Raw genomic sequence first — 25,978 nt, 5'->3', positions numbered from 1 at the left:
GAAAAATCTCAACACCTACTGGTCAGATTTCATTGAAATTTAGTTTGGATATCATGTCCCCCAGAGGATGATTCCTAATGATGATGGTGAACCCCCTGACCTTTTTTCTAGCGCCACCATCGGGTAAAAATTTTCACTTGATCAACTCTTTGGTTTGTGACAAAGTGTGTCAAAAACAAATGACTTTATTTCCATGAAATCTGGTTTGAATCCTAATGTTTTTCTCGTTGACCTGACGATTCTCCTCTAGCGCCACCATCAGGCAAAATATTTTCAATGTACCCAAGAAATATTAAAATGTCAGAACTCTTCGACGTTTACTGAATGTAACGTTTGCTCTCCTCTTGCACCAGCCTCGGGACAAGCCAATTTCCATTAACTTTGCTGAGCATATTCATGCTCCCAAGGAGATTAAACCTTTGATATGTTCTTTCAGTATTTTGGGGCATTTTCTGCCTTTATTAGATTAGAGAGAGAGAGGGTATGTCATGTAATAAAGGTCCCCAGTTGGACTCGAACCGTTGACATAGCATTGGTCAGCGTCTTAAACTCCTCGGCCACCAGAACGACCCGACCCTTTTGATTTTAATTACCTCCATTGACTTTCATCTTACACCACCCACAGGATAAACTTTGTATTTACATTCAGGTATTATTGCCAGTTTAAGACAAATGCAAGGAAGCAACGTTGGGAATCTTGTTCCGTATCACTAGACCTGAAACTAGACTTTAACCCACAAATTCAGCAGAAGAATGGGTTGATGTTTTGACCCTGTTGACTGCATCCTGTAGCTTCCTATAAATATAATCACTTAATGTGGCTTGTTAGTTAGTATGTGAGAGAATAAAAATTAAATAAAACCCAACAATTTAATTAGACCCATTGCTGAACTGTAGAACATTGATAAAATGTATTAACTGCGATGAAATTTGAGTATACAATTTATTATCACTTTCAAATGTCTGTTGAATCCTATCATTGCAACAGAAGCATTTTAAAACGATGAATTATGTTTGAAGGCTCAGACATGATGGAAGTGATAGTTAATGGTGTCTTGTTCAAGTTGTTGAAACAGATAAAAGAGAGAGAGAGAGAGAGAAGAAACAAACACAGAAGTCAAAATGGCCTCTGGGTCCTTTTGTTTCTATGACTCAGTCCAAACTGTGGGTGTGTTGGTGATTCTTCTGCCTTATCACCATCTGTCTGTCTGTGTCTGTCTGTGTGTGTGCATGTGTTGGTTAAGTTTCATCTCCCTCATTGTGCTTTACAAATGCCATTACATATCACTTTGTAGATCACAGGAATGACAAATACGTGTGTGTGTGTCACCATACTTTAAACTCAGAAACAAGAGCAGAGAGATTCTCAATGCAACAAAAGCTTGACTTCAAAAGATTTAACCTGATGCAAAATCAAGTACTGTAACACCTTGTGGCTGAGATTACTTGTATATGGGTTTTTTTATCGTACCCGGCATGTTAGGGTCAACAATTCCCTCTCAGAGCCCAGACAAACCAGCACTGGTGCCCCTCTGGGTTGTGTCAGCTCCCCGGGCCTCTTCACAATGTGAGTGCATGAGCATCCACCCTGAGAACTATATCATCAAGTTCTCAGATGATGCAGCCATCCTGGGCCTAATGCACAGTTACAGAAGTGCATCAGTTTACCGCTCTGAAATAGAGAGATTTGTGCAATGGTGTGATCTTGTGTTGAATGTGAAGAAGACAGAGGAGATGGTGCTTCACTGTAGGGCTGTGGGTGATCTTAGGCCGGTCGTTATCCACAATGAATCCATCACTCAGGTCTGCTCTTATAAGTACCTCAGGGTTCATATTGATAATACACTTTGCTGGAGGGCCCATGTTCATAGTCTCTGCTCTAGACTGCAACAGCGGATGTATTTTTTTACGTAGACTTAGAGTCTATGGAGTTGAGCAGAAGTTCATGTTACTCTTTTACCATGCAGTCAAAGAGAGTATTATAAGATATGGGATGACAGCCTGGTATGGTAACTGTCTGTACAGTTGAAATCACAAAGTGCTCGTCTGGTACAGACCACTATTAAAATTATGTGGGTTAAAAAATACTTGTTCCTCCAAACAATCTATGAGCAATCTATCATCAGACAGGCGCAGAAAATAGTGTCGGATCCAACTCTCACTCTCCACCCAGAGCAGGCTGAACCGTTATAAACATTCAGTCCAGCCTATGTCCATAAAGATACTCAACACAAACAGGTAATGTAGGATGTTGGCCATGGGGGTTGTGCAATATTTCGCCATTGTCAGAAGGTGTGTACGTGCAAACTGTTACATGGAAGCTATGTGTTGTTGAAATGCTGACGTTTTTTTATTATGCAGTATGTATGATGTTGTGGAACTGCAGGACAGAGTCCAGAACAAATTTCACTACGGGGACATTAAAGTATATCTTATCCGAACAAACTGTAAATTGAACCTGTAAATACATTTTCTTTCCTGCATGAAGATAAACAGCATCATTTAGAGACTGATATTCATGTAGTTTTTTTTAAATTCAAGACTGCGTTTTAACCCCAGTTTTCCAAAATCCCAGGATGTAAAAGACTTAAAGCATTAAAAAATAATCACCATTGGCATTAAAATGTTTACAATTCAATCAAATAAAAACACAAGTGTGTTTAGCATATATTTGTGCTTTATTTGATTAAAGTTAGTCTATTTAGTTTTTTATATGCAACTCAGTGGCCACAATCAAAAGCCTAACATCACCAAATTTCACACTTTACAACTTGCTATATCCGTGCACCAATGAAATGAAACTATCAAATTACACAATAAAACAAACACCTGCGCACCTGGCTTAATAATAATTATCAATTTTCATAAAGTTAAAAAAGTTATTTCACAGGAAGAAAACATGCAATCAGAAGGAATAAAAACAGAATTGGGAAAACTAAAAAACAAATGGTATATGTGTATTAAAAGAAACATAAAAACATAACATTGCATATTGTGACTATATCTGACAGAGCCTTTCTCATTAAAACGTCTTTAAAAAGTATAAGAAGTTACAAAATGTATGTGTGCTTGCGTTCTTGGGAAAGTGCTCCAGAGTCAAAGGGCCCCTTACCACAAAAGCCAAACCCCAAAAATCCCTTTTTGACCTGGAAAAAACCATCAGCGTCCGACCGATGACGGGTAAACAGATCAATAATACATTTTGGCAGAGCATAAAAAGTAAAATTTAAAAAATCAATGCCATAGCTAGCACAGGAGAAACACGATCATTTATCTGTGTCAGTGATGATTCATTCTGTGTCAAAAATAGAGAGAGAAAAATAAAAGCATGGACTTCTCTTTCTAAATCAACAGATCACCTCTAATACAACTTTTCTTAACTCTCAACATCCCCCACCTCCCCTCCTTTCATACCTCATGATTGAGACTGTATAACAACATTAGCTGTTTATTCAAATTTTCTTATTGTCAACAAATCTCATGGAAAGACCAAATCTTTAATTAAAAAAAAAAAGTCACAAATATATAGTCTCATTTTTAGATAAGACTACAGCAATGCTGAATGCACAGCAGTTCTTTGAGCAAAATGCTAACATCATGATGCTAACATGCTCACAATGACAATCCTAACATGCTGATGTTTAGCAGGTGTAATGTTTACCATGTTCACCATCTTAGTATAGCATGTTAGCATGCTAACATTTGGTAGTTAGCACTAAAAACAAAGTGCAGCTGAGGCTGATGGGAATGTGGCAGTAATATGTAGTTTTGCAGGTTTTTGGTGATAAACCAAAGTATTGGACAAATTGAAATTTGAAAAGTGAAGGAATCACCAAAGTTCATCCAGAGGGGAACATGAATGTTTATATATAATAGTTGTTGAGCTATTTCTGGCTGTACCAAAGTGATGGGCCGACCGACATCCGTAGAGCAAATGTTACTCAAACAGGAGTAAATAGTGCATTTGGTGGGGACTATTTTCAGACAAGCATTAATACATATTTGGTGCTCTAGAGATTGTTCACAGCAGCATTGCTCACTGATGTGTTTTTAATAGTTCTTGGACAACAATGGAGCTCTATGACACACAGAAGACTAAGATATACCAGGCGTTGGATGCAGACAGAAGAAGGATCAATTCATTGTTGGTTTTGGTCTGTTCATGGGATTTGTTGACAATACGATAAATACAGAATATCACCAGACTTATCCTTTTAACCAAGTAGTGTCCGGTGCTCAAAACTAACCAACCCTTAACCATAGAGGTGGCAGATCAGAAAATATTCATATGGGTCGTTTTGGTCATACACAACAACCCAAAATCCATCATGCTGCCCACTCTTTCAGTTCTGCTCAGTGGTATTGTCATTCTCCTGTATTTATATGTTTAAAAAAGAACATTTCTGCTCAAATAGAAATATACGTACAGTTTGTCACATGAATTGACGAAATAATTTAACCCCAGTTCTGAGCTACAAACTTGCCCTGTTTAAAAATGACTCTTCTTTTAAAGAAACCATTTTGTATCTTACTGACTTTAACCCCCACACTGTTTTGTTTTTTTAATTTACATAACATCTGAAAATAATAGACAAAAATGCAAAAACTGTAGTCTTTACGGAAGCCTTTTATAAAGTATTGTGACAGAAAGGCTTTAAATCCTAAAGAAAATGACACACATGAACGAAATCTTTTTACTTTCCCTCCCACAACACAGAATACAGTGCTAAATCCACTGTATACACTTCCTGTGAGCTATACATAGAGAGATATATTTACACACAATTTTTTACTGAACAAAAAGCAACAATGTGGGAGGCAAAAATCTGGCCAAGTCAGTTTTCCCACATCTGGGCTGCTGCAGGAGGAAACACGGATAATGTATATAAAGGTATGATTTAAATCATTTACAGGTTGTTGTTTTTTTTATTATGTTGTCTTTGTTGTTTCATGTCCACTGTGGCTGACTTCACTCTTGAACACTGTGTGGATTTCTTCCAGAGGATTATGGTAAACCTCTACTTCGGTCTCTGTTTTACATTTCCTCAGGACTGCAGTAAGGACCTCGAGTAAAGAACAAAAGACGAAATATCATGAGATCAGTGTCATCAGCCCACGTCTAAACAATCACCAGTGACTCTCCAGCTGCTCGGCCTAATGTACCCACTCCACACAAATACAGCACGGAGGAGGATGCTGTTGCTGTTGCTGCCTTTGACTGAGTCAGCATGAATACACTGATGCTGTCTCCTTCCTGAGAGCATGAGGGGAATCCTTCACTTTCTGCAGCTCTCTTTACGTAAGTGGTCTTGTTAGAGATGATTTCACACATCCCCTCTGTACGATACACAGTGAGCTGCTGCTGACTTCAGACTGTGCACATTTGCAAATATTACAATTAATCAGCACAGCAACAAGAACATCTATAAACAGGCTCTGACACATTTGCACTGCTTCATTTCGAGAGCCATCAGTACAGAGCTTTCTTTTGCATTTTTAGAAACTTACAGGAAAGTGTGTCAAATTAACAGGATACACTTAAAATATGTAGTATTTAAGTTCACGTTTATAAGACATCACAAATGTTGCCACGTATTTATATTTGTATACAGTATGTAACATCTTATGAGACTATCCACTTAAACAGCAGCAGAAACAAGTTGTGAACACTTAGATATAATCATCTGATATGGCAAACTTGTTAGCAAACAGTTGCTTATTTACACATTTATTTACACAGAAGTTACAGAGCAACATTATCATTCATTTGGAGTCATGTTTTAGCCCTCCTGATGAACGTAAGTCCAATATTCTCTCTCTTTTAGCTCTGATTTTGGTCTCCACCAACTCCTGAGGGAAATATCTGGCTCTTCAGCTGCTTAATGCTCCACTATGTTCACCAGCTAGTCGCTAATTGTGTCTGCCGTTTGGTGCTGAGCAGGTAGTGTACTGTAGGTTTTTAGAGCTTTTAAAACAGCTGTCTGCTGCAGCCAAAAATGACGCCATGAGAGCGGTGAGAGTGAACCAGTAGAGTTGTGGCTGGACAGATAAACAATGAGCTGAAACTCGTTATAAAGCTCCGTAAAGCCGAGGGGAGCTGCAATTTTAGGTGAAAAGTCCCTGTAGGTTCATCACTATGAGCGACCTCTTTCACATTATTATTATTGATTGTGTTTTCAGTTATTTTTATATTAGACCTCTCCTCAGGTTGATGGTGGGCAGGAAGGACGCCATGTACTGATAAGATTATTCGTCCCACCCTAACACGTGCAACAAAGCTAACAGCAGACTCAGAGCAATGTCAATCAAGCACAGTCCTGGGAAGAGGTCTAAATCAGCCAACGTGAGTGAAATCACCTGTGTGGGTGAACCATGGGTGTGCAGGGTCTTCAGGCTTCTTATATGATATTTTAAAAAAAAGCCTTGTTATGATATATCAGCCCTTGGATGAGTGTGGCTTATAGGTGGAAATTACAAATCACCTTCCAAGATCGTTCCAAATCAAAGATTCGTAGTCACTGACTAGCTTAGCAAATAAGTGAATGACCTGCAAACAATTATCAACCATAGACAATTATTTGAGGCGAAATTTAATCTAATGCCACAAAGTGACAAATGAACACATATGATTGTTATATAATAATATTAAAGCTAATAGAGGATGGGTAAGTATTTACAGTGAACACTATAATTTATTTTTATTTAGGTATTCTCTTTGATATATCTTTATGACACAAAGGGGTCCTTAAAAATAAGTTACCAGGTTTGAGAATAATCTTCAGCAAAATGAGGAAAAGTTTGATTTTAATTTGGTGTAACCTCTGTCTCTGTTCAAAGATGGTCTTTGGTGTGCGATGTGAATGGCCTCCATGACAACTGAGCAACTGCTGATGAAGACCTTGAGGCACTTGAAATCACCAGAAAAGGCTAGTAAGGGGACCTTGAGATTTTAATTTGATTCTCACCAAAAACAGAGTTGGCAGGTCTATAATTCAGGACTAAATTAACGAATAAAATCTTCCCTTATTAGTACCTCAAACAAAATATTATAAATTAGGCTCTGTAGGCTAATGTGTGTCGGTTACAGTGTATAAAACATACATTTGGCAAGAGGAGACCAGGCTTCTTGCCTCCTCTCCTCTCAGCTGATGCCTGAGCACTGGAAGCTGAATAACTAATGTGAGGAGGACACTTTCTAAACCAAAATCAAACACACCACAAAATCTTGGCCAAGCAAAACCCCGATCAATTCATCAATAAAGGTCAACAGGAAGATTCAGAACAGAAACAAACACCTTTTATTCCCTTCTATTAGTCTCTCAAAGAATATCAAATCATTTTTACTCAAATGTATTAACCTTTAAAAGGTCCGAATCTGCACTTGAGTCATTGAAAACAACAGCTACCTCTGTTTTGGTCTTAATGTCTGGAGCACAAGTCAAGTTCTGACTCTTCTCCACCTTCTTCAGAATCTTCTTCTCCATCATCTGCCACACCTAAAGACACACACATACAGTACATAAACTTGTTTTTCACACTCACTTATATTGAGTCCATGTTGCCTTACCCTAACCTTAACTAAAAAAACAAGTCTCAACCCAAAAATGTAATGGTTTACCTTGTGGAGACTGGCTTTTTGTCCCCAGAATGAGATGAATACCAGTACACACACACTTTTGTTTAGACAGTTAACAGAGCTATTTAAACGTGTCTGAATGGAGGAAATTGTGGAGGTCTTTGTGTAGCTGTGGGGTCTTATTCATTTATTTTACATCATGTGTGGTTTGTTAGTAGAACATGAGTTTTAACTCCCAATACTATACATTTAAACTTTTTTAGAAGAGTTAGCTTTTACATTTGACGTTTTATCTCCCCATTGTTTTAATATTTTCATTTTCTATGCAACTTAATTTTTCATTTTTTCCCAAAGAAATCATAAAATCAAAAGAAGAAAACATAAAACAGAATTCATTAAAAAAGTGAGGAAAAAAGATAAAATACCCCCAGAGGAGGGAAAAAGTCAGTATGATACATCTACTTCATCAGAAGAAGGAAAGTAGGGCTGCAAATAATAATCAACCCCATTATCAACCAGTCTCATCCATCACCTTCTTAACTAATCGATTAATTAAGTAGTAAAAAATAATGAGTTCTCATCACAAGCTGCATCCACCAGTTGTTACATCCAAAGTTTTTCCTCTGCTGATGGAAAATGTCTGAAAAGCAGTCCATGATCTTATTGATTGTGATATTTCCAACTGTTTTACATGGACATGTTCATCTACCTCCCTCCTCTACCTCATAATGTCTCGACACGATAACACTTTACTTGAGCGTTGTACCACTGTGCATACCGGAGCAGAAGTCGATGTTCATCAGCATGACAGCGAGGTCGTCGGTATCGATGTCGAAGTGGCTCATACTCTCATAACCGAGCTCCGGACGCTCCATGTTAGAGGCCCTGGCTGTCACTGCCATTCTGTCAACACACACAAACACGTTTCAAAATAAGACTCAAGCCTTTAAATGCACAGTATGTAATTTCTGCCGCTAGGGGTCTCTCACATCAAAACAATAACAAAAGACGTAGTTTGACAACGTCTGGAAGTAGTGTGGGATCATGGGAGTTGTTGTCTTCACCACCATTGCCTTCATTGCAGTCAGCTTCTCCCGGTTAGGATTCCTTCAGTGTTCATCGTTCGGGAGGTTTTTACCGGGAGCCGAATTATCCGCAGAGGCCTCCTCCTCTCCAAAACAAACGGACCCAGTGATTAAAACCAGTAGAAACACTGAATAAAGCAGTTTCACGTTAAAAATCATTGTTTTTCCGACGCTGCGAGGCAAGCTTCTGATAACTTAAGATCCAGACATCCAATGACAAAAATAAATAGTATAAATTATATAGTTAAAGACAACCAAGATCTAAAAAGTGTATCGTAAAAATGTGGCTTAAAACTGGATAAAGAATCCATTTATGACGCCATTGACCGGCGACCAAATGAAACGCACTGTTACTTTGACCTAAAATTACGGATTTCTCTGGGTTTTAAATTTATTGGAAACATTTGGGATAATGTAAGTACACAACTCAACTAAATATATAACATAGGTCTGGACGTTTTTATACATTTTAATGCGGAAAAGTTACATATTATACCTTTAAGTTAAACTATCACAGTGTAAAAGTTTGACTCTACTGTTGTTAAGGTGAATGCTGTGATTTGTACAGTATCAATTTGTGTCTGATCATTAAAATTTTTTAAAAGCCAATCCTAATAAAATCCTGTTTCAATATTATTATCGTATGTAATTAGAAATTTAACTTCGCCATAAACTTTGATTCAAATATAAACTAGTAGCTGCACTTATTACTGGAATTGAAACTGCAGTTGGAAAAACTTAAATTTTAAACAAGCAAATAAAAACTAGATCTAATTTTCACAAATTTAGATATAAATGAACATATTCATGTGGCTGTAACATCACAGATCAGTGATCAGTTTAGTTCATCTGTATTTTGGATCTGAAGAATATGCCTGAGTGAAACACTTGAATAAAATCAGACACATTCATGGTCAGACATTGTAGGATTCAGACTCTGATGGTTTGCTCTAAAATTAAAAGCCAACACTTTCGCAAGTCTTTTATACAACATAACATACTCGTGCGTACTGGACTCATTTTAAGTTAAAGACTTCTAATCTGCAACCTGTGTAGTATTGATAAATTCAGCAATAAATATTTAACCAGACAAACTTCCATTTCAAAAAGGTTATTGATGTTGATTTTAAATAAAAGGCCAATATTTGCTCGATCCATCAGCAAACCAAACACACACACTGAGTGATCTCCATCTCATGTGGCCGGTCGGTGACGGCAGCATTCAGAGCAGATTTGTTTGGTTTTTCAATCTCTTGGCAACAGGTTGATCATCTGCTACATAATGTATACGAAATGACTAAATGTCGGACACAGCGCTGGTGACTGTTAGCCCAAGGCAACACAATGCCATATACTACACTCTCCTCGACATAAACAGTGTTCTATTAGTGCCCATGTTTAAAAATTTATTTTAGGACTTTTAGATTTTCTTTTCCTCTTGTTTATTGTACTTCTCATCATAAAAAATGGATTAGTTCATGTTAGCTATTAGCTAACACTTTTATTCAGGGTTAGGATGCGTTAGGATTTTTGGCCAGGATTTATGTTTTCGTGAGAAATCATGGCTGTCACTGTATGTGTGAATCCAGATGTAGAACAAACATTTAGTTTTCTGTTAAAATAAAATTTGTAGTGATTTCTATATTAAACTTGTTTGGAATACAAAACCAATTCAATTTACCTTGTTAAATAGACAATGACATTTGGACCTATATAAATATCCCCCTTTGGGTACAGTCATATACATATTTTAAAAAAAAAACATTTCCAGTCCTTTATAAAACATTTTAATTAAAATATTTGCATTTATCAGCAAAATGTGACAGAAGGATGGAAAATCCATAAATATTCTAAATAATTCTTGGTTTAACTGTACTACTGTGATATTATAGTAAGTTTCAGCCTAGTCTATGATATTAACTGATGGCCAAATAATACGGTGGCCTTGAGAGCTCAACATGCTGCAACTTAAGAAATTAAATGTGCCGCATTTTTTCCTAAATGCTGCAAAGTGAGAAAACACAACCAAATACAGAAACACTGCGATGTGTCCGTGTTGTCGTCTGTGCTACTTGCAGCGTTTCTGTATTTGGTTGTGTTTTCTTGAGTTGCAGTGCGTTGAGCTCTCAGGGCCACCGTAAGACCAATGGCCAACACAATGCACTACATGACCTCTGCAGTGGTGGAAGAAGTATTTACTTAATGGGGAGCTCTATAGATTTTATGTCAAAATCAATTTACTAGTCCTCGGGAGTACTACTACAGTAAGCCTGTGAAAATAGTTGTGTAATGTCTCCTGTGCCTCTGGAGAAGCGTCACCACTTAAATAATCTCACCTTCAAAACTACAGAGAGCCTACATTAGAAACTGGGAGCATGGAGTTTGAAAGACATAAAGACTAACAAAGGATGCGATCATATTGCATTGTGGGAAATGTAGGATCCAGTGTTTTTGGAGCTTTGCCCATATTAGAGACTAAAAGTCTTGTACTTAATTAAATACACTCAGTTACTTTGCACCTTTTCGAGCCATGAACAATCTAATTATTAAAATCTGACCACATTCACAACATGCTGAATCAGAGCTTCACCACAAACAACACTCAACTTACTTTTCCAGTATGACTTTGGCGCTCTGTGAGTGTGAAGACAGACAGAAAGGAGGAAAGAGACAAAAATTAATCACATTGTGCTTCAGTTCTCTGTGCCAACGACATCTGTCAGAAGTATTTGTCAGACACATCACCGTGTAAAATATAAAACATGATTTTAAGAAATATCTGCCAGCTGCCAGAATGGCCTCATGGTGTTTACTACCTGCTTCCACTAACTCTATCTTCTTTAACACCTGCTTTGGCAGAGGATGTGGCTGAACATAAAACAGCGACACCTGAGGCTCATACTTTCTCTCTCACACACACACTTTCCTCAGTAGAGACGGAGTGACGCAGACACGTTGCATCAGCAATAAGGAAGCTGTATTTAGTAACAACCTGCTTGTCTCTTCAGAGACGAGTGGGACTGAACTGAGGTTAGACCATCCAACTGTCTGCTATCAAGTTAAACTTTTTAACTTTTGTCACGTTTCACTCAACCCTCAAATTACATCAAAAGCTTGTTTTTAACAAACGTATCCTGGGACATGTATAGTACCAGTCACTATGCCCAAAATGGTGGCATTTCTGAGTAACTTTCATTTCCTAAAAATACAAACTAGGGCCCAGTGCAACATCTTCAAATCGCTCCAAAAGATATTTATTATACAGTGCAGTTCTAAAACAAGAATATAAACAATCAATATTTCCTGAATAAGAGGTCAGTCCCTCCCCCTCTCTCAAACTGGCTGGACATCGAAGAACCTTGTGATTTGGTGTGTCAAAGTTCAATCAGATTCAATCAGCTCTGGGAAGCTTTTTTTTTTTTTTTTACCATTTCCTGACATTTTATGTACAAACAATGAATCAAAATAATCGTTAGTTGCAGCCCTAATTAGTATTTTCAGGACATGAAAGTTACTCAGAAATGCCACCATTTTGGGCATAGTGACTGGTATTATACATGTCCCAGGATACATTTATTAAAAACAAGCTTTTGATGTAATTTGAGGGTTGAGTGAGAAATGTTAAACTCTGTTAAGACTGTACAAGGACAGTGACAGAGATTAATGATAGTAAAGTATTTGATATAATTTACAACTTTGTGGACCGCTGCTGTTAGCACGCTAACCATGCTTTTTGCCACACCAGGTGAGAATCCAGTGTGACTGCACCTTGTCCTTGGTTGACATCTGTCTCACTCTCTTTTTGCACGTGTTAGAGCAGGACAACTTACACTTTTAATTAGGTCATGGAGTTTGGTGACATAGCTCTCCCACCTCCAACCTCAGGGTCCAATCAGCCAAACCAACTGAAAACATTTTGTCTCTATAGCTGTACCATAAGTGGGTTTTAAAGTACAATTTTGACAGTTGAACTTGTGTTTTTCCCAAAGATTTATTGTTTTTTTATGGTAGAAAGGTTTTTGAAACAGCATTTAGTCCACGGACAATAAAGGTCTCTATGGGAACACTAACTAATCATCTGATTGGCCAGTTATATAAGCAAACTGTTTAACCCTTAAATTTAAAATGATTCCATTGCTGTAGACATGAGATTTAGAAGTCAGTAGATAGAATGTGTATGTGCATGTTTTCTCCATAAAAACATATGTACGTGCATGTGATCAACTGGTTGATCAATACAGTACACTGGAGAGACTGACCTACTCTTTATTATCTCTGCAGCTGTATGAATGAATCATGTGTTTGCAGGATCAGAGACCCAAGCTGTTCTCGGGGGTAGTTTGTGGAAGCAGAGCACCTGACACGAAGGCATCCCACTGGGCTTACTGTTCCTGTTTCTCTCCCCTCACCCTGCAGCTGTGCACGTAAAGCCCTTAAACATCAATAGCAGCAGCAGATATGGCCTGGGGACTACTGAGCATGGATCATTCTGTCTAATGAAACCTGTGGAAAATATCGATGGGTGGAAGGAAACTTTAAATTAAATGGAGGAGAATGAGGAGAGTTTGTTTTAAATAAAGAACAAACTACTGCTGATGTAAAAAAGTTTATTTCGTGTCACCTGTATGTTTGAAATGTTTAGTACATAAGAAGACTAGATTTTATTAATCATACAGTTCATTTAAATTGGGAAGCCTGAAATGTATAAAGCTGTGGTTCCCAAACTGGGGGTCGGGACCCCTAACGGGTTGCAGGATAAATCTGAGCAGTCGCAAGATAATTAACTGGATAGAAAAGCAGGGGAAAAAACTACATTTCTGCTACACAAAATAAAAAATTTTAAGACTTTCCTTCAGTATTTGCAATTAATTTACTGCTTTTAATCTACCGCTCACCTCACCCTCCCCTTCCAAGCGTGTAGGAGAAACTACAGTGGCCACGAAACTCCGTTCTGGGCTACTGTAGAAACATGGTGGCGCAACATGGTGACCTCCGTGGAAGGGGACCCGCTCCCTATGTAGATAAGAACGGCTTATTCTAAGGTAATGAAAACATCTATTCTTATTTTCAGGTGATTATACACAAATGAAAACATACTTATAAATACTATATTCCATTTAAGCCAATAGCTCCTCCTAAATTTTACACACTGGACCTTTAAAGGAATTTTACTTCTTCAGGCTTCTAAAAGTTATTCAAAAGTTTGGAAAATGATCATAAAATATATATTTTATAACCTTGATGATCATGAAATAATCAGTCTGTGATTACAAGAACATGGTTTTGACATCAACCCTGATACAACTCAACAGAGGCTTTTCCTCAAGCCGAATATCCAAACTAAAATTTAATGCATCAAGACAAAAGGTGGCTTCTACTAGAGTGTTTTGGGACATTAGAGTTCAAGTTATATACGTCTGAGTATCTGCTATCCCTTAACATTTTGCTTACTACTGTACTTATTTCTGCTTTGTGTTCCAGCATGCAATTGCCACTTCTCATGAATATTATGTGGTTTATAAATTGTGGCTTTCATAACTTTCCCTTTTCTTTTTTCATGATCATGTCCTGATCAGTTATAATCAAACATACGGGGCTGTAAAAACTGAAAATCTTCTGGAGGGGAAAAACAATAATTTTGACCGGACACCAAAAATCTGTTTAGTAATAATTGATTTTAAATTAGCTGTAAAATTTGCTGTGATTTTCTTTTTCATTTAAGGCAGTAGTTTGTCCCAGAGATCATTAAATGCACTTAATGGTCTAAATGCTGTTTCATAAGAGCTTTCTGCACACTAATAAAGTTCTGTGGGGGGAAATACAAAATCTTTTTTTTTTTTGGCTTATTTTTCTTGGCCTAAAAATAATCACATTTAAAGATACAGAGTCTAAAAAACATTGGAATTAACCTTTAAAATACTAAGGTAAAGTTATGTCCAGGTAAAACCTTGCATCTCCTTGGAAGAGTTTTCTGTTGTCAGATCAGTGTGGTCACTAAACCCCCCCAAATTCTCAGACGCAGTCTGTCCAGTCATCTAATCTTATTCAACCTGCAGGAGCCAAATGATCTGAAGTGTCACCCACCTGTATAAACAAAGGCATGTGTGGCTCTTCCATTGACTGAATGGCCGACTCCACCAGCGCCACCGCGGCCTCCAGGTCGTCACTGTGCCGACGGATGAGAGATCGAACGTGTTTGAGTTTATCGTCCTGTTGTTTGGTAATGAGGCCCACCAGCTCCTGCTTCCGCTCCTCCAAGATGGCCACCAGGCTGTCAAAATGGTTGGCCAGCTGTTGTATCTGTCGCTGACCGTTCTCCTGAGGTGAGAAAGAAGAATTCTCAACTCAACAAAGTTACAGTATTTAAAATAAAAATAATGAAACACTTATTACAATATTTACTAATTTCAGTGTAGAGCTACTTTAGGCTAAGTGGCTGATACATAAACAATATTACACAACAAGGTGTCTTGATATATGAAAATAAATAATGCAGAGAAGCTGTAGTTTTCCATTCTTGTTGTTCATGTGCGTGTGTCTCTAACCTCTGTAGTGCGGCAGATTTCTTCCATCTGAGAGATGAGTGCCTGGATGTTGTCGTTACTGGCGACCAAGATCGCGATGCCGTCGCTCAGCTCTGTCTGCAAACATTCACAACATCACTGACATTAATTCAGGCACCAACATTCCTCTGAAAATAATTTAAACTTAAGTTAATATTCCTTTAAATTCTATGAAACTGAGATTGTTTTGACAGTATCAATAAATTCCCATCACGTCCTCGCACTTGTGAATTGTGTTTTCTGTTAGTCTTGTCTTAGTATTGTTCTTGTCTGTCAATATGTATTTGTATGCAGATCCAGACGTTGATTAAAAATGTCTAAACATTTTCTGTTATTAAAAAGACAAATTTAGAGGATTGTGCTGTGTTGGCGGAGGAATGCACTCCGAGTACTTTCTAGTTAGTAAGCCTGTCACCACCTAAAGCACAACAACATGAGTCATCAGCATGCATCTGTTTAGAGTATCATATGACATCATGCACATTTATTATAGTTTGTTACAGCTTCTGTAAAGTTTTAGTGTCATTTAAAGTGTTATTAGTGTGACAAACGTTCTTACCTCTACAGTATGTAGGCCCAATTAAATCACTAACTTTTGTTTTTCAGATTAACCTTTGCATAAAGATGGAGGATCAACAACTTTCCTCAACCTCATCTAAATTTCAGATGAGTGAATCAGAGACAGAGTGAGAGATGGAGAGGCCAGCACTGAAATGTCAACAAAGCCAACTGCTTGATAACATGCCGGACACTGCCGCTGCCATCTGCATGACAAAACTGCTGCACTTTGTCTTTCCGTGACTTTGTGTGTCCACACGTGTGGACAAATTAGTTAATTACATTTTTATATGTGATGTATAGGTTTGATTCCGCATTAAAACAATGTCTGGTATCACTGTAACTAACTTTTAGATGACTAGATAACCAGATGCGGTGGTGGAAAGTAACTAAGTACATTTTAAGTTCTGTACTGAACTACAATTCTGAATTACTTGTACTTATGTGTTTTAATTTTATGCTACTTTATACTTGAACTCCACTACATTTCAGAGGGAAATATTGTACTTTTTACTATACTTATTAGGTACCTGTTGTTACTAGTTACTTTGCAGATTAATATTTAAAAAACCTATAATGAGCATATAAAATACAATGCATTGTTATACAATAAATTAGCTCTACTGCAGCCAACTTCAATATTAAAATGCATTTTACATGTTACTGCATCAATAATAACAATCTTATAATATATAATAATATAGACAGAGCCCATTTTGGCTGCATAGTGAGTACTTTTGCTTTAATACTTTAAATACATTTTCTTGCTAACACTTATGTACTGTTACTTAAAGGTACAGTGTGGAGGATTTAGTGGCATCTAGTGGTGAAATTGCAGTTTGCAACCATTTGAATACCACTCGCTTCACCCTCCCCTTCCAAACGTGTAGGAGAAACTACGGTGGCCGTGAAACTCGCGAACGGCCCTGTATAGAGCCAGTGTTTGGTTTGTCCATTCTGGGCTACTGTAGAAACATGGCGGCGCAACATGGCAACCTCCGTGGAAGGGGACCCGCTCCCTATGTAGATAAAAACACCTTATTCTAAGGTAATGAAAACATCGATTCTTATTTTCAGGTGATTATACACTAATGAAAACATACTTATAAATATTATATTCCATTTCAGCCAATAGCTCCTCCTAAATGTTACACACTGGACCTTTGAGTAAGTTTTTGAATGCAGGAGTTTTACTTAAGTAAAAGATCTTAATACTTCTTCCACCACTGACCAGGTGTATGTAAGTGTGTTCTGATTTCACTTTTTGGATTTTTGGATCGTATCCACATGGTTGAAATGCACTTATTGTAAGTCGCTTTGGATAAAAGCGTCATCTAAATAAATGTAATGTAATCTACTTGTGTACTATTTATTTGCACTGGTTGGTAGGTCAGTGTGCATCTTGGTTTGTGTTGGTGTTTTGGTGTCTAGGAAAGAGATACCAGGGTCCAAACAGAGAAGGAAAGAGAAAGATTTAAAAATAGAAACAAAGTATGTAAGATAAAGACCATCATCCCTTATAAGCACTTTTTGGAGAAATGTTAGAGTTTAGACTATTGTATACACTCTTTCATGGTCTTCTGACCTTTAAACAAGCTTCAGCTTCAGTTGGGAGCTATGCTGCTGAGAAACCTGCCAGCTAACTTCCAACACACAGCAGCAACAATGTCTCCAGCTGAATCTTTTGGTTTGGTTTGGTTTCTTTGCCTGACAGTGAAGTGAAGTGAAAGGAAGCGTTTTCGAGTGGAGTGAAGTAAAGTGAAGTGAATTGGACGGAAGTGAGGTGGAGAGTAAAGAGTGAAGTCGACTGAATTTAGTGTAAGGAAGTGAAGTGGATTGACATGAAGCGAAGCTGAGTAAAGTGAAATGAAGTAGAGTATAGTGAAGTGAACTAAAGTGGAGTGAAGAAAAGTAAAGTAAAATAAAGTGGAGGGGAGTAATGTGGAGTAAAGTGAAATGGAGTGGAGTGAAATGAAATGAAGCTGAGTAAAATAAACTAGAGTGAAGTTAAGTTAAATGAAGTGAAGTAGAGTGAAATGAACTAACGTGGAGGGGAGTAGAGTGAAGTGAGGTAGTGGGGTGTAAGGGAGTGGCATAAAGTGGAGTGCAGTGATATGAAGTGACAAAGTGAAGCTGAGTAAAGTGAACTGAACTAGAGTGAAGTGATAATGTGGTAGTAATGTGGAGTGGAGTAGAGTACAGTGATGAGAAGGGAGATGGACAATGAAGAAAAGTGGATTAGAGTGTAAAGGTTGTGAAGTGAACTGGACTGAGCTGGAGTAGTGTGAGGTTAAGTACACTGCTGTGCACAAAAGTGAAGTGGAATGGAGAGAAGTAGAGTGGAGTGATATGACGTGATGTGGAGTGGGGTGAAGTGGCATTATCAAGTGAAGTGATGTGAACTGAAGTAAAGTGACACCTTGTTATAATGAATATAAAGTTGATAACATTGATTCTTTACCTTCTGTGTCATATAGACGTTGCTGAGCGGTGCCACATCACAGTCTTTGTGTTTTCCGAACACTTTGCACATGGAGCAGGTCGGCGTCTCGCAGGACAGGCAGTAGATATTGATCTTCTCCTCTTCATGTTCTTCACACATCAGCTGCCGCTGCTGCTCTGGCTTTATGTTCACAAGCCTGGAAGAGACAAAAAGTATAAATGGATCAAAGGTTCATGCACAGCTCCTTCTTTTTTTTCTTCATCTTTCCTTTTTGAATATTCTCAACTTCTTCAGGCTCATCCCACAAAGCAACATACAGTAAACGTGGCATTTTACAACTGGCTCTTAATTTATAATCTTGTTCTGACCAAAGTTTAGCTGATGTGGGTTTTGCAGGTGAATTTCAGGACTGATATTTTTAAATTAAGCTGATATGTGTAGTGAGAACAGCAGAGTAAAGGCATGTCTTGTCATGCTAATGGAGCAACAGCAAAATTTAAAGACAATTAATTGGCTCTCTGGATTAGAAAGGAGGAGAGACTAAAAAACATCTTCTCCTCCCCTATCTGTCTCACACATACACACATCACACACACACATGCAAACAAACACACTCTTTCTTCTCTCACCCCCTGATGTGGTCTGAGATCAGGTTTGCCAGACACCTATCGTAAAAGTTGAAAGTACATTCCTAAGTGAAAAACTGTGATATCCTTGCTTTGTAACCCAAGTCTGAATTAATGTGAATTAGCTATATACCAACCAATCAGTAATCCAGCTAACATTAATCAGGACATGTTTTCTTGATGTGTAATCCAACTTTCATTTTTGTAGGACATGAAATGAGCAAGTTATGAATTCAGGGAATTAACCTCTTGTTTACCAGGTGACAACACTGCTACCTACTGACCAACAAACAGACGTCTCTGCAACCATCGCCATTATAAATCTATATAACATTGTAGCTATTATACTGTATTAAGTAAACTGTATTGTTCAACCTTAAGCCACTTTTTAGTAGTGTTAAAATGTGTGTAAGAGTCTCAGATAACTGGTTGAATGATCTGCTGAAATAGTTGTTGGTTGAATAATTTTCTCTGAATATTTTATGCTACTTTAATGTCTCAAATCATGATTGTATGGCCATTGTGATGTTTGAGTATGTGACATTTTGCACATAAAACTTAAATTAAATTCACTAGTCAGAACAACCTGAGCTGTGTTAAAAGTTTCAAACAGAGGAACAGAGTTTTCGGCACCAATGCCTTCCTCCACACCCAAAACTCCTCCTCCTCTGGACCTCACATCTGAGCTCAACGGTTGTTTTATTTTTCCTTTTATTTTTCTTTAAGTTTTCTTTTCCTCGCCTAAAGTTCGTTCACAATTTAATCTTTTTTCCAAGCAAGTCTTTAATGCCTCAGTATTAAACTGAAGAGTTGTTCTTTTTGACTTATCTTTTTGTAACTTTACCACTAAGCCTTGCGATTTTTGTAACATAATTTTTCCTTAGTTACTCAAGCCTAGCTGAAGAAGTTAGTGTAGCCAGAGATAGTTTATTCGACGAACCGCGACATCATAGACCACGAATTTGCTGCGATGAAGAGTTGATGACGAATATTAATTCCTATTTAGAAAAGTTAATTGCCCTAGCAATACATTAGCGTCTTGTCGTCGTTTTCATAATCAGCTATAAATAAATGTCCTCATTTAATCAGTAAGAAGTTGTCTGTGTGTTTTCTTTGAAGCAGAAGACAAGGTCAATCTTTCGAAAATAATTCAATCCATCGTAGAGACTGATCAAGTTAATGATCCAAGTTTAATTCATTTGATTAATTCATTAATTAATTTATCCTTGTAAAGGAGTGGTGCCCCAACGAGTGAATTAAGTGTAATTATTTGATTAAAGTAGTTGATTCTCCTACATATGTATGTACTGTAGTATGCAAGATGGAGAGAGGGTGGAAAAGTGAGGTGAAATAAAGTGAAGGGAAGTAAACTGGAATGAAGTGCCATAAAGTGCACTGGAGTAAACTGGGTAAAGTGGATTGAAGAGATGAAGAGTCAAGTGTGTAAAGTGAAATGCAGTGGCGTGAAGAAGAAATCATGTGACGTGGATTAAAGTGAAGTGAACAGGAGTAGATTGGAGTGAAGTAAAGTGAAATGGAGAGAAGAGAAGTAAACTGAATTGGTGCAAAGTGTAATGTAGTGGAGTGAAGTAGTGTGGAGAAGCATCATGTGACATGGATTGAAGTAAAGTGAAGTGGAGTTAAGTGATGTTGAGTGAAGTGAGTGAAAAGGAGTGAACTTAACTGGAGTAAAGAAAAGTAAACTTGAATGAAGTGAAGTGCACTGGAGTAAATTGAAGTGAGGTAAAGAAAAGTGGCGTGAAGTGAACTGAAAATAAAAGTACTGATATTTGTTTAAATTATTCAAATATTGCTAAACTCTGATTGGTGCATAGAAGTACGTGACATCAGCTTTTTCCAATGGAGCCAACTCATGCATTTTTCACCCAGTGTTTTACTTACAAGATAATCCAGAAGTAAGGTATTTATTCTTTAGCAAAAAGAATACAAGAAGCACTGCTATTAACCATCATTTGAATGCACTTATAATGTGCTTAAAATGCCCTCGAAAGAAGACTTATATAAGAAAATGTGGCCAATTTTTTATCTTATTTCCATGCACTAGTGACATAGTGTCCACAAGACTTGGCAACATTGTCTGTATTGTTAAACCAGCTTAAGTTTATTTCTGTATTTTGACGTCAGTGGATGATGGAAGAACTACGCGAAGCGTTTGGCTGAGATCACTGTTGTTTCTTTGCCAGCTGGAAACCAATAGGGTGCCACTCCTCAGGCACTCCACTGGCTCAGTCAGCCCATAGTATACATCCAAAGGACATAATACATTTCCTGTGTTTTTACACCATTTTCCTCACAGGTCTGTCACTGCCAGTGTGCAATGTATATGATCCTTTCAATGCCAAACATTAAATGATCATACAAGCAGAAATGAACAGCCAGATAAACATACACCATGTTCCAAGTTTGCCTTTAAGGACCTAACAAGTCACAGTGGTACATGTAGGCAGTTGGGACAGGGGTGGCACTGGCACTATGGAGCATCCTAAAAAGCAACGGCTATTCAACAGAAGCAAACATTTATGCAATAAATGGTCCTTTGTACTCTGACGTAGGTGTCTCTGACAGAAATGATGATTAAGTAATGAGAAATTCTTTGACACATAAAAAAATGATAAGGAACCACAAGTTACAAAACATTTGTGAACCTCTCTGTGAAAAATCACATCTATTTTAGCCCACACAGATAATGAGGGGACTCCTGTCCTTCTGTCTCTAATTAATGCCAACATATCTCTTCTTTACCAGTGACTCATTTAGCTTCTATTTTGGAGTGAAAGTGACAAATCTACACTGAGGATGACTTAAATATCATTGTAGAGTTGTAGTAAGTGTACGCTTATAAAACAGAGGCAGATGGACTGAAGAGGCTTCTACTTGGAACATTTTACTGTTTATACAAATTTGTAAGTAGCAATAGACTTCAGACAACAAAATGTATTTTAAAGCATTAGTTAGTTGATTAATAATAACCAAATTAACAAAGCTATGACCAAATTCAGGCCAATGATACATAACACTTGCTTAGATTAATTGTTAAAGTTATTAAATATGAAATAGGTTGGTTCACAAAGCATGTAAAACTGCAACTCCCTGCAGTCACAACTCAGCAAAATACCAAAAGTTAACAGAGGGTAAGCGCCCACCTAAAGATATGGGTAAAGATTATTATTTTTTAGCTTAACATCTGAGATGAGATAGAGATGTCACATTTTTCTACACGTTTTCCCAGTTCTGTCAAAGTGTCCCTGCCTCTGACCACAGTGAAAGCATCAGTCGTTATCTGTCATGTTATCACTACACCTTTACCACTTGATTTGTATCAACTTGTTCATTCTATATTTTCTATATTTTTCTTCTTGAGTTTCTTTGACATTCACCTTTCTAGTGTGTTTTCCATGCACACACATCATGTCTATAACTTGCAGTCAACAACCAGTGCATCAAAATGCAAATATAAAAAATGGTATTCATCACAAGAGGGGTAATACACAAAATCAAGAGGGTGCACATGTTTCAAAACTGGCTAAAAATATTTCACTGTGGTGTTGAACTGTGGTATTGTGTGACTGGTGCTCAGTTTGACCTCTTCATCTATTTATAGCAACAAAATTCACTGCATAAGTGGCAACACGCTTAATGATGCAGAGCTACATTTGTTGTAGCTTTAGTTTTTTGGGTCTTTTAAATTTCTATTTTTTACATAAATAAAAACCTGTGAAGAAAAATGAGGAAAAACTGAGGAGAAAATAACCCTAGTGTGTTATCATTTAAAAGCAAACAACAATGAATTTAAAAAAGTCAATTAATGCTGTTTTCTCCCTTCAAAACTACTATATACATCATTTTTTATCAAGTATCAGTTTGTCACTACTTACTATAAAGTAATGACTACTGGGAATTTTTTATCAGCCTCAAAATGTTAAACTTTGTCTGCAATGAAACGAGCAAAACTCCATACATTATGGATAGATCAACTCTGTATTACTGTCAAAGAAAGACTGTAGTCAGAAACCTGAAGACCGGCAGTAATGGAATACAATACTGCTCTCTATTGGTAGTCATTCATCATTACAATAACATGCAGTCTTACTTCAGATTCTATTTAAAGACTTTCTTGCTAAACCTCTTCGGAAGATGTGACATAAATACTGACAACAACTGGGAGGAAGAAAAAATCTTTTTTTAGATATTTGAATCTAGAGTATTTTAAAATGATGATTAAATAAAAAATGTCAATAATCAGATGCAATATATTTTTTCATCTTATGGTTTTGCTAATTGTTGACAAATACTGTTTAATAAACACTTTAAAATGTCTGCTTACAACTACATTATAGTCTGTTATAAACCATGTATTAAATGTTTATATAGTGCTTACAAATGGGGGGGAGTTAATCAAAGTAAAGTGTTAACCCTTTTTTCTTAGTATTGATTTCTTACCCCATACCTTACTCCCTCCTGCACACACACACACACACATGCACAGACACTAACTTACCTGGAGGACTCCTGCTGTTTGTAAAGGTCTAAGATGTTCTCCACCAGCAGGTTCCTCTGCAGACCGTAGACTCCATGGCGGTCCAGCACCACCTCATGGCGGCACGACGGACAGCGAAACCGGGTGCCACTGGCAGCCATGCTGGATGGGCCACGGGATTGCCACAGAGGGTTAATTGACTGGATAAAGAGAAGAGGGAAATAAAAAGTATAACTTGGATCTATTCAGGTTTGAGAGCTAATGCTGTCAAAAGAAAAAGAGGGAATGATCAAAAGGTCAAAGGAAGCACCTTTTACGCTCTGATTTGCACGCTTGCAGAAAAACAAAAAATGGTCCAATGACTGCTCCGTAGAAAGAGACAAACTACCACCATCTTCTTTACTATTCCAAATGCCAATGGAGGTTCCCATAGGGATGGATTTCATTTGGCTAAGCTGAGGATCACAATGTTTTTGTGGTTGAACAATATTTAATGGCGAGATCAGACTACAGTACACAGAATTTTTGTCTTTTGAGATGGTCACTGTCAATTTAGATGATCGCAGAGTCATGAATTCTTTCTTTGACATGCCGAGAAACATGGCAGACCACGTGTTGGACCTGGATTATTCATAGGTTGTCTCTTTTCACAATTTACGTGACGCACATTGGAGGTGTCAGGGACAGCCCCAACATCATTACTCTTTCGCCATGTTTATAGTTGCTGATAGCTGATTTTGTGTAGTCTTATCCCAGCCTAACGTGACATTTTGCAAAATCCTTTGAGATTTGGTTGCTTCTCTTTGGTGGGTGTGAATGTGCTGATGCTGAAAACCAACAAATATGTGATAAAAATGCTGTATCACTACAATTCACATGCAGCTACATTTGCTTACATTAGCTGCGGCGACAAATGTAAAAATGCAATCTCCTTAGTGATGAACTGAAGCTAAATAGATAGTCTTTATTGTCCCAGGAGGGAAATTTGTTTTCACAGCCTGTACATGTTCACATCCTACAAGAAAAACATACAAATACACAAAACAAATTCGGTCCATCGTATTTGTTATGGTGTGTTTTTAGTCATTTTTGGAACACACTGAGCATATGGATGGAGAGCATGGAAATAGATTATGTTGCAGGAGTGGTTTGAGGAGTTTAGAGAGACATTTTGATCTTTTTTTTTTTTTGCTGTGAACCTAGGTTCCTGTTGAAATCCACTGTAACTTGTATTTAGCTTTGATTCCCAAGCTAACTACAAGTTATGGAGCAAGCTACCAAATTTTCAGGGGTGAGTGCTTGATACCCAAAAGATAGATATTTGGTGGACTATTCTGTTCATTTGAAATTTACTGAAATACCACCTCATTTTAAAATAATGATGGGTGCTTGAAATTTGTTGGAATGAAAATGATCAAATTAACAATGCTGTTACCCTGTAAGGCAGACACAATCTCACCTGGAAGATGTCATTGGCACACTTGCGGCAGAGGTTGTGCTGGCAGGGCAAGATGACCACGGGTTTGGAGAACAATTCCAGGCAGACCGGGCAGATCAGCTGCTTCTCCAGGTTCTCCATGGTGGCTCCTCTGCCAGCGCCGGGCCCAGAACTGCCTGCTGATGGAGGCTTGAAGCCGAGAGCAAAGTTCATCGCCTCCAGGGGCGGTGAGAAAAATGTCAAAGATAGAAGAGGATAACAAGCAGAGAAACACAAGGTGGGGGGATATTCTAGCACGTTCTCCTTGAACTCAATATCCATACAGGTCTGTATTCATAAGTCTTGACCTTTTTCAGCATTCTGCCCTCAAAAGATGTTGGTGTTGCTGGTGTTTTTAGTCGTATTTTCTCTCCGTCTTATGTTCTAGCTCTTGCAGCGTCTCTTTCCGCAGCTGTCCATCTCCCCTTTACCCCCCTGCCAGCCTTTCTAACCCCTATGTAAAGACCCTCCCATGCCCCCCGTCTCAGTCCCACAGCAGCCGGACTGTTGACTGTTAATATTTTTAGCTCCTCAGTTTGTTCTGGCTTGGGTTACTGACTAAACTGCGTTCCCCAGCCGGGTCACTGGAAAGTCCGGGCGTGGCAAGAGGATCACAACAGTGGTCAGTATCAGGGTTCAAATGGTAATGTTTTCGTGAAGTCTGATACTTAAAGAGGGAATCGTCTTGGTGACATAACCTCTAGCCACCATGTTTGAGGTCATTAGCACTTCAACATAAACAGTTAGCTCCATTTTTCAAAGACTTTTGTTTGTCACAACATGATTCACTACACAGGGAGATTTTGATGAAAAACTGATACAACTTATTGGTTTTGCATTGTTTAGCTAGCTAAAACTTAGCTATCTTCTCACCATCTCCTTTAGCCTTTCTGATTAGTCAAAGTCAAAACTATATAGCTGCTAGTATTTGCTTATCTCTATTAATATTGGTTGATTTGCTAAATTAGTTTGCTGGCTTGTTTCCAAGCAAACAAACTTAAAAATCACTTGTTTTTTTTAGGTAAACTGAGCTTAAGCTAATGTGTGTTAGCACTGAGTAAAATTTATACAGACAATGTTCTCAAAGAAAGATTTAGTATCAAACACAACAAAGAGTGATGACTTCATTTATAATTTAATTATATTATGAAA

General features: G+C 37.7%; 1 protein-coding gene across 3 annotated transcripts; it reads right to left on the bottom strand.

The window, feature by feature from the left end:
- Window positions 1-4,680: 4,680 nt before the first annotated feature.
- Window positions 4,681-25,483, bottom strand: trim54 (tripartite motif containing 54). Of its 3 annotated transcripts, XM_044169003.1 has the most exons (9): window positions 24,809-25,438; window positions 23,371-23,549; window positions 18,244-18,421; window positions 15,207-15,302; window positions 14,746-14,979; window positions 11,273-11,295; window positions 8,355-8,479; window positions 7,407-7,496; window positions 4,681-5,064 (listed from the first exon to the last, which is right to left on the bottom strand). In XM_044169003.1, the coding sequence occupies exons 1-8, from the start codon at window positions 25,106-25,108 to the stop codon at window positions 7,420-7,422; spliced, it is 1,212 nt and encodes a 403-aa protein (XP_044024938.1). In that variant the 5' UTR covers window positions 25,109-25,438; the 3' UTR covers window positions 4,681-5,064; window positions 7,407-7,419. The 3 variants fall into 3 exon arrangements, 2 of the variants coding, with proteins under 2 accessions (XP_044024938.1, XP_044024939.1); XR_006374894.1 differs by lacking the exons at window positions 4,681-5,064; window positions 7,407-7,496 and adding an exon at window positions 8,566-8,745 and having other exon boundaries at window positions 8,350-8,479; window positions 24,809-25,483; XM_044169004.1 differs by lacking the exons at window positions 4,681-5,064; window positions 7,407-7,496; window positions 8,355-8,479 and adding an exon at window positions 8,714-8,747 and having other exon boundaries at window positions 24,809-25,466.
- Window positions 25,484-25,978: the final 495 nt, after the last annotated feature.

This window comes from Siniperca chuatsi, linkage group LG16, assembly GCF_020085105.1.
Source record: "Siniperca chuatsi isolate FFG_IHB_CAS linkage group LG16, ASM2008510v1, whole genome shotgun sequence".
Classification (NCBI taxonomy): Eukaryota; Metazoa; Chordata; class Actinopteri; order Centrarchiformes; family Sinipercidae; genus Siniperca; species Siniperca chuatsi.
This window is presented reverse-complemented; position numbering and strand designations above follow the sequence as displayed.

Coding starts and splice junctions, on each gene's coding strand:
- trim54 (XM_044169003.1), bottom strand. CDS start 25,108: ATGGATATTGAGTTCAAGGAGAACGTGCTAGAATATCCCCCCACCTTG. Junction 11,296..14,745: donor ACATGCCTTTGTTTATACAG/GTGGGTGACACT, acceptor TCACACTCACAG/AGCGCCAAAGTCATACTGGA. Junction 7,497..8,354: donor GAACATCGACTTCTGCTCCG/GTATGCACAGTG, acceptor GTGTGTCTTTAG/GTGTGGCAGATGATGGAGAA.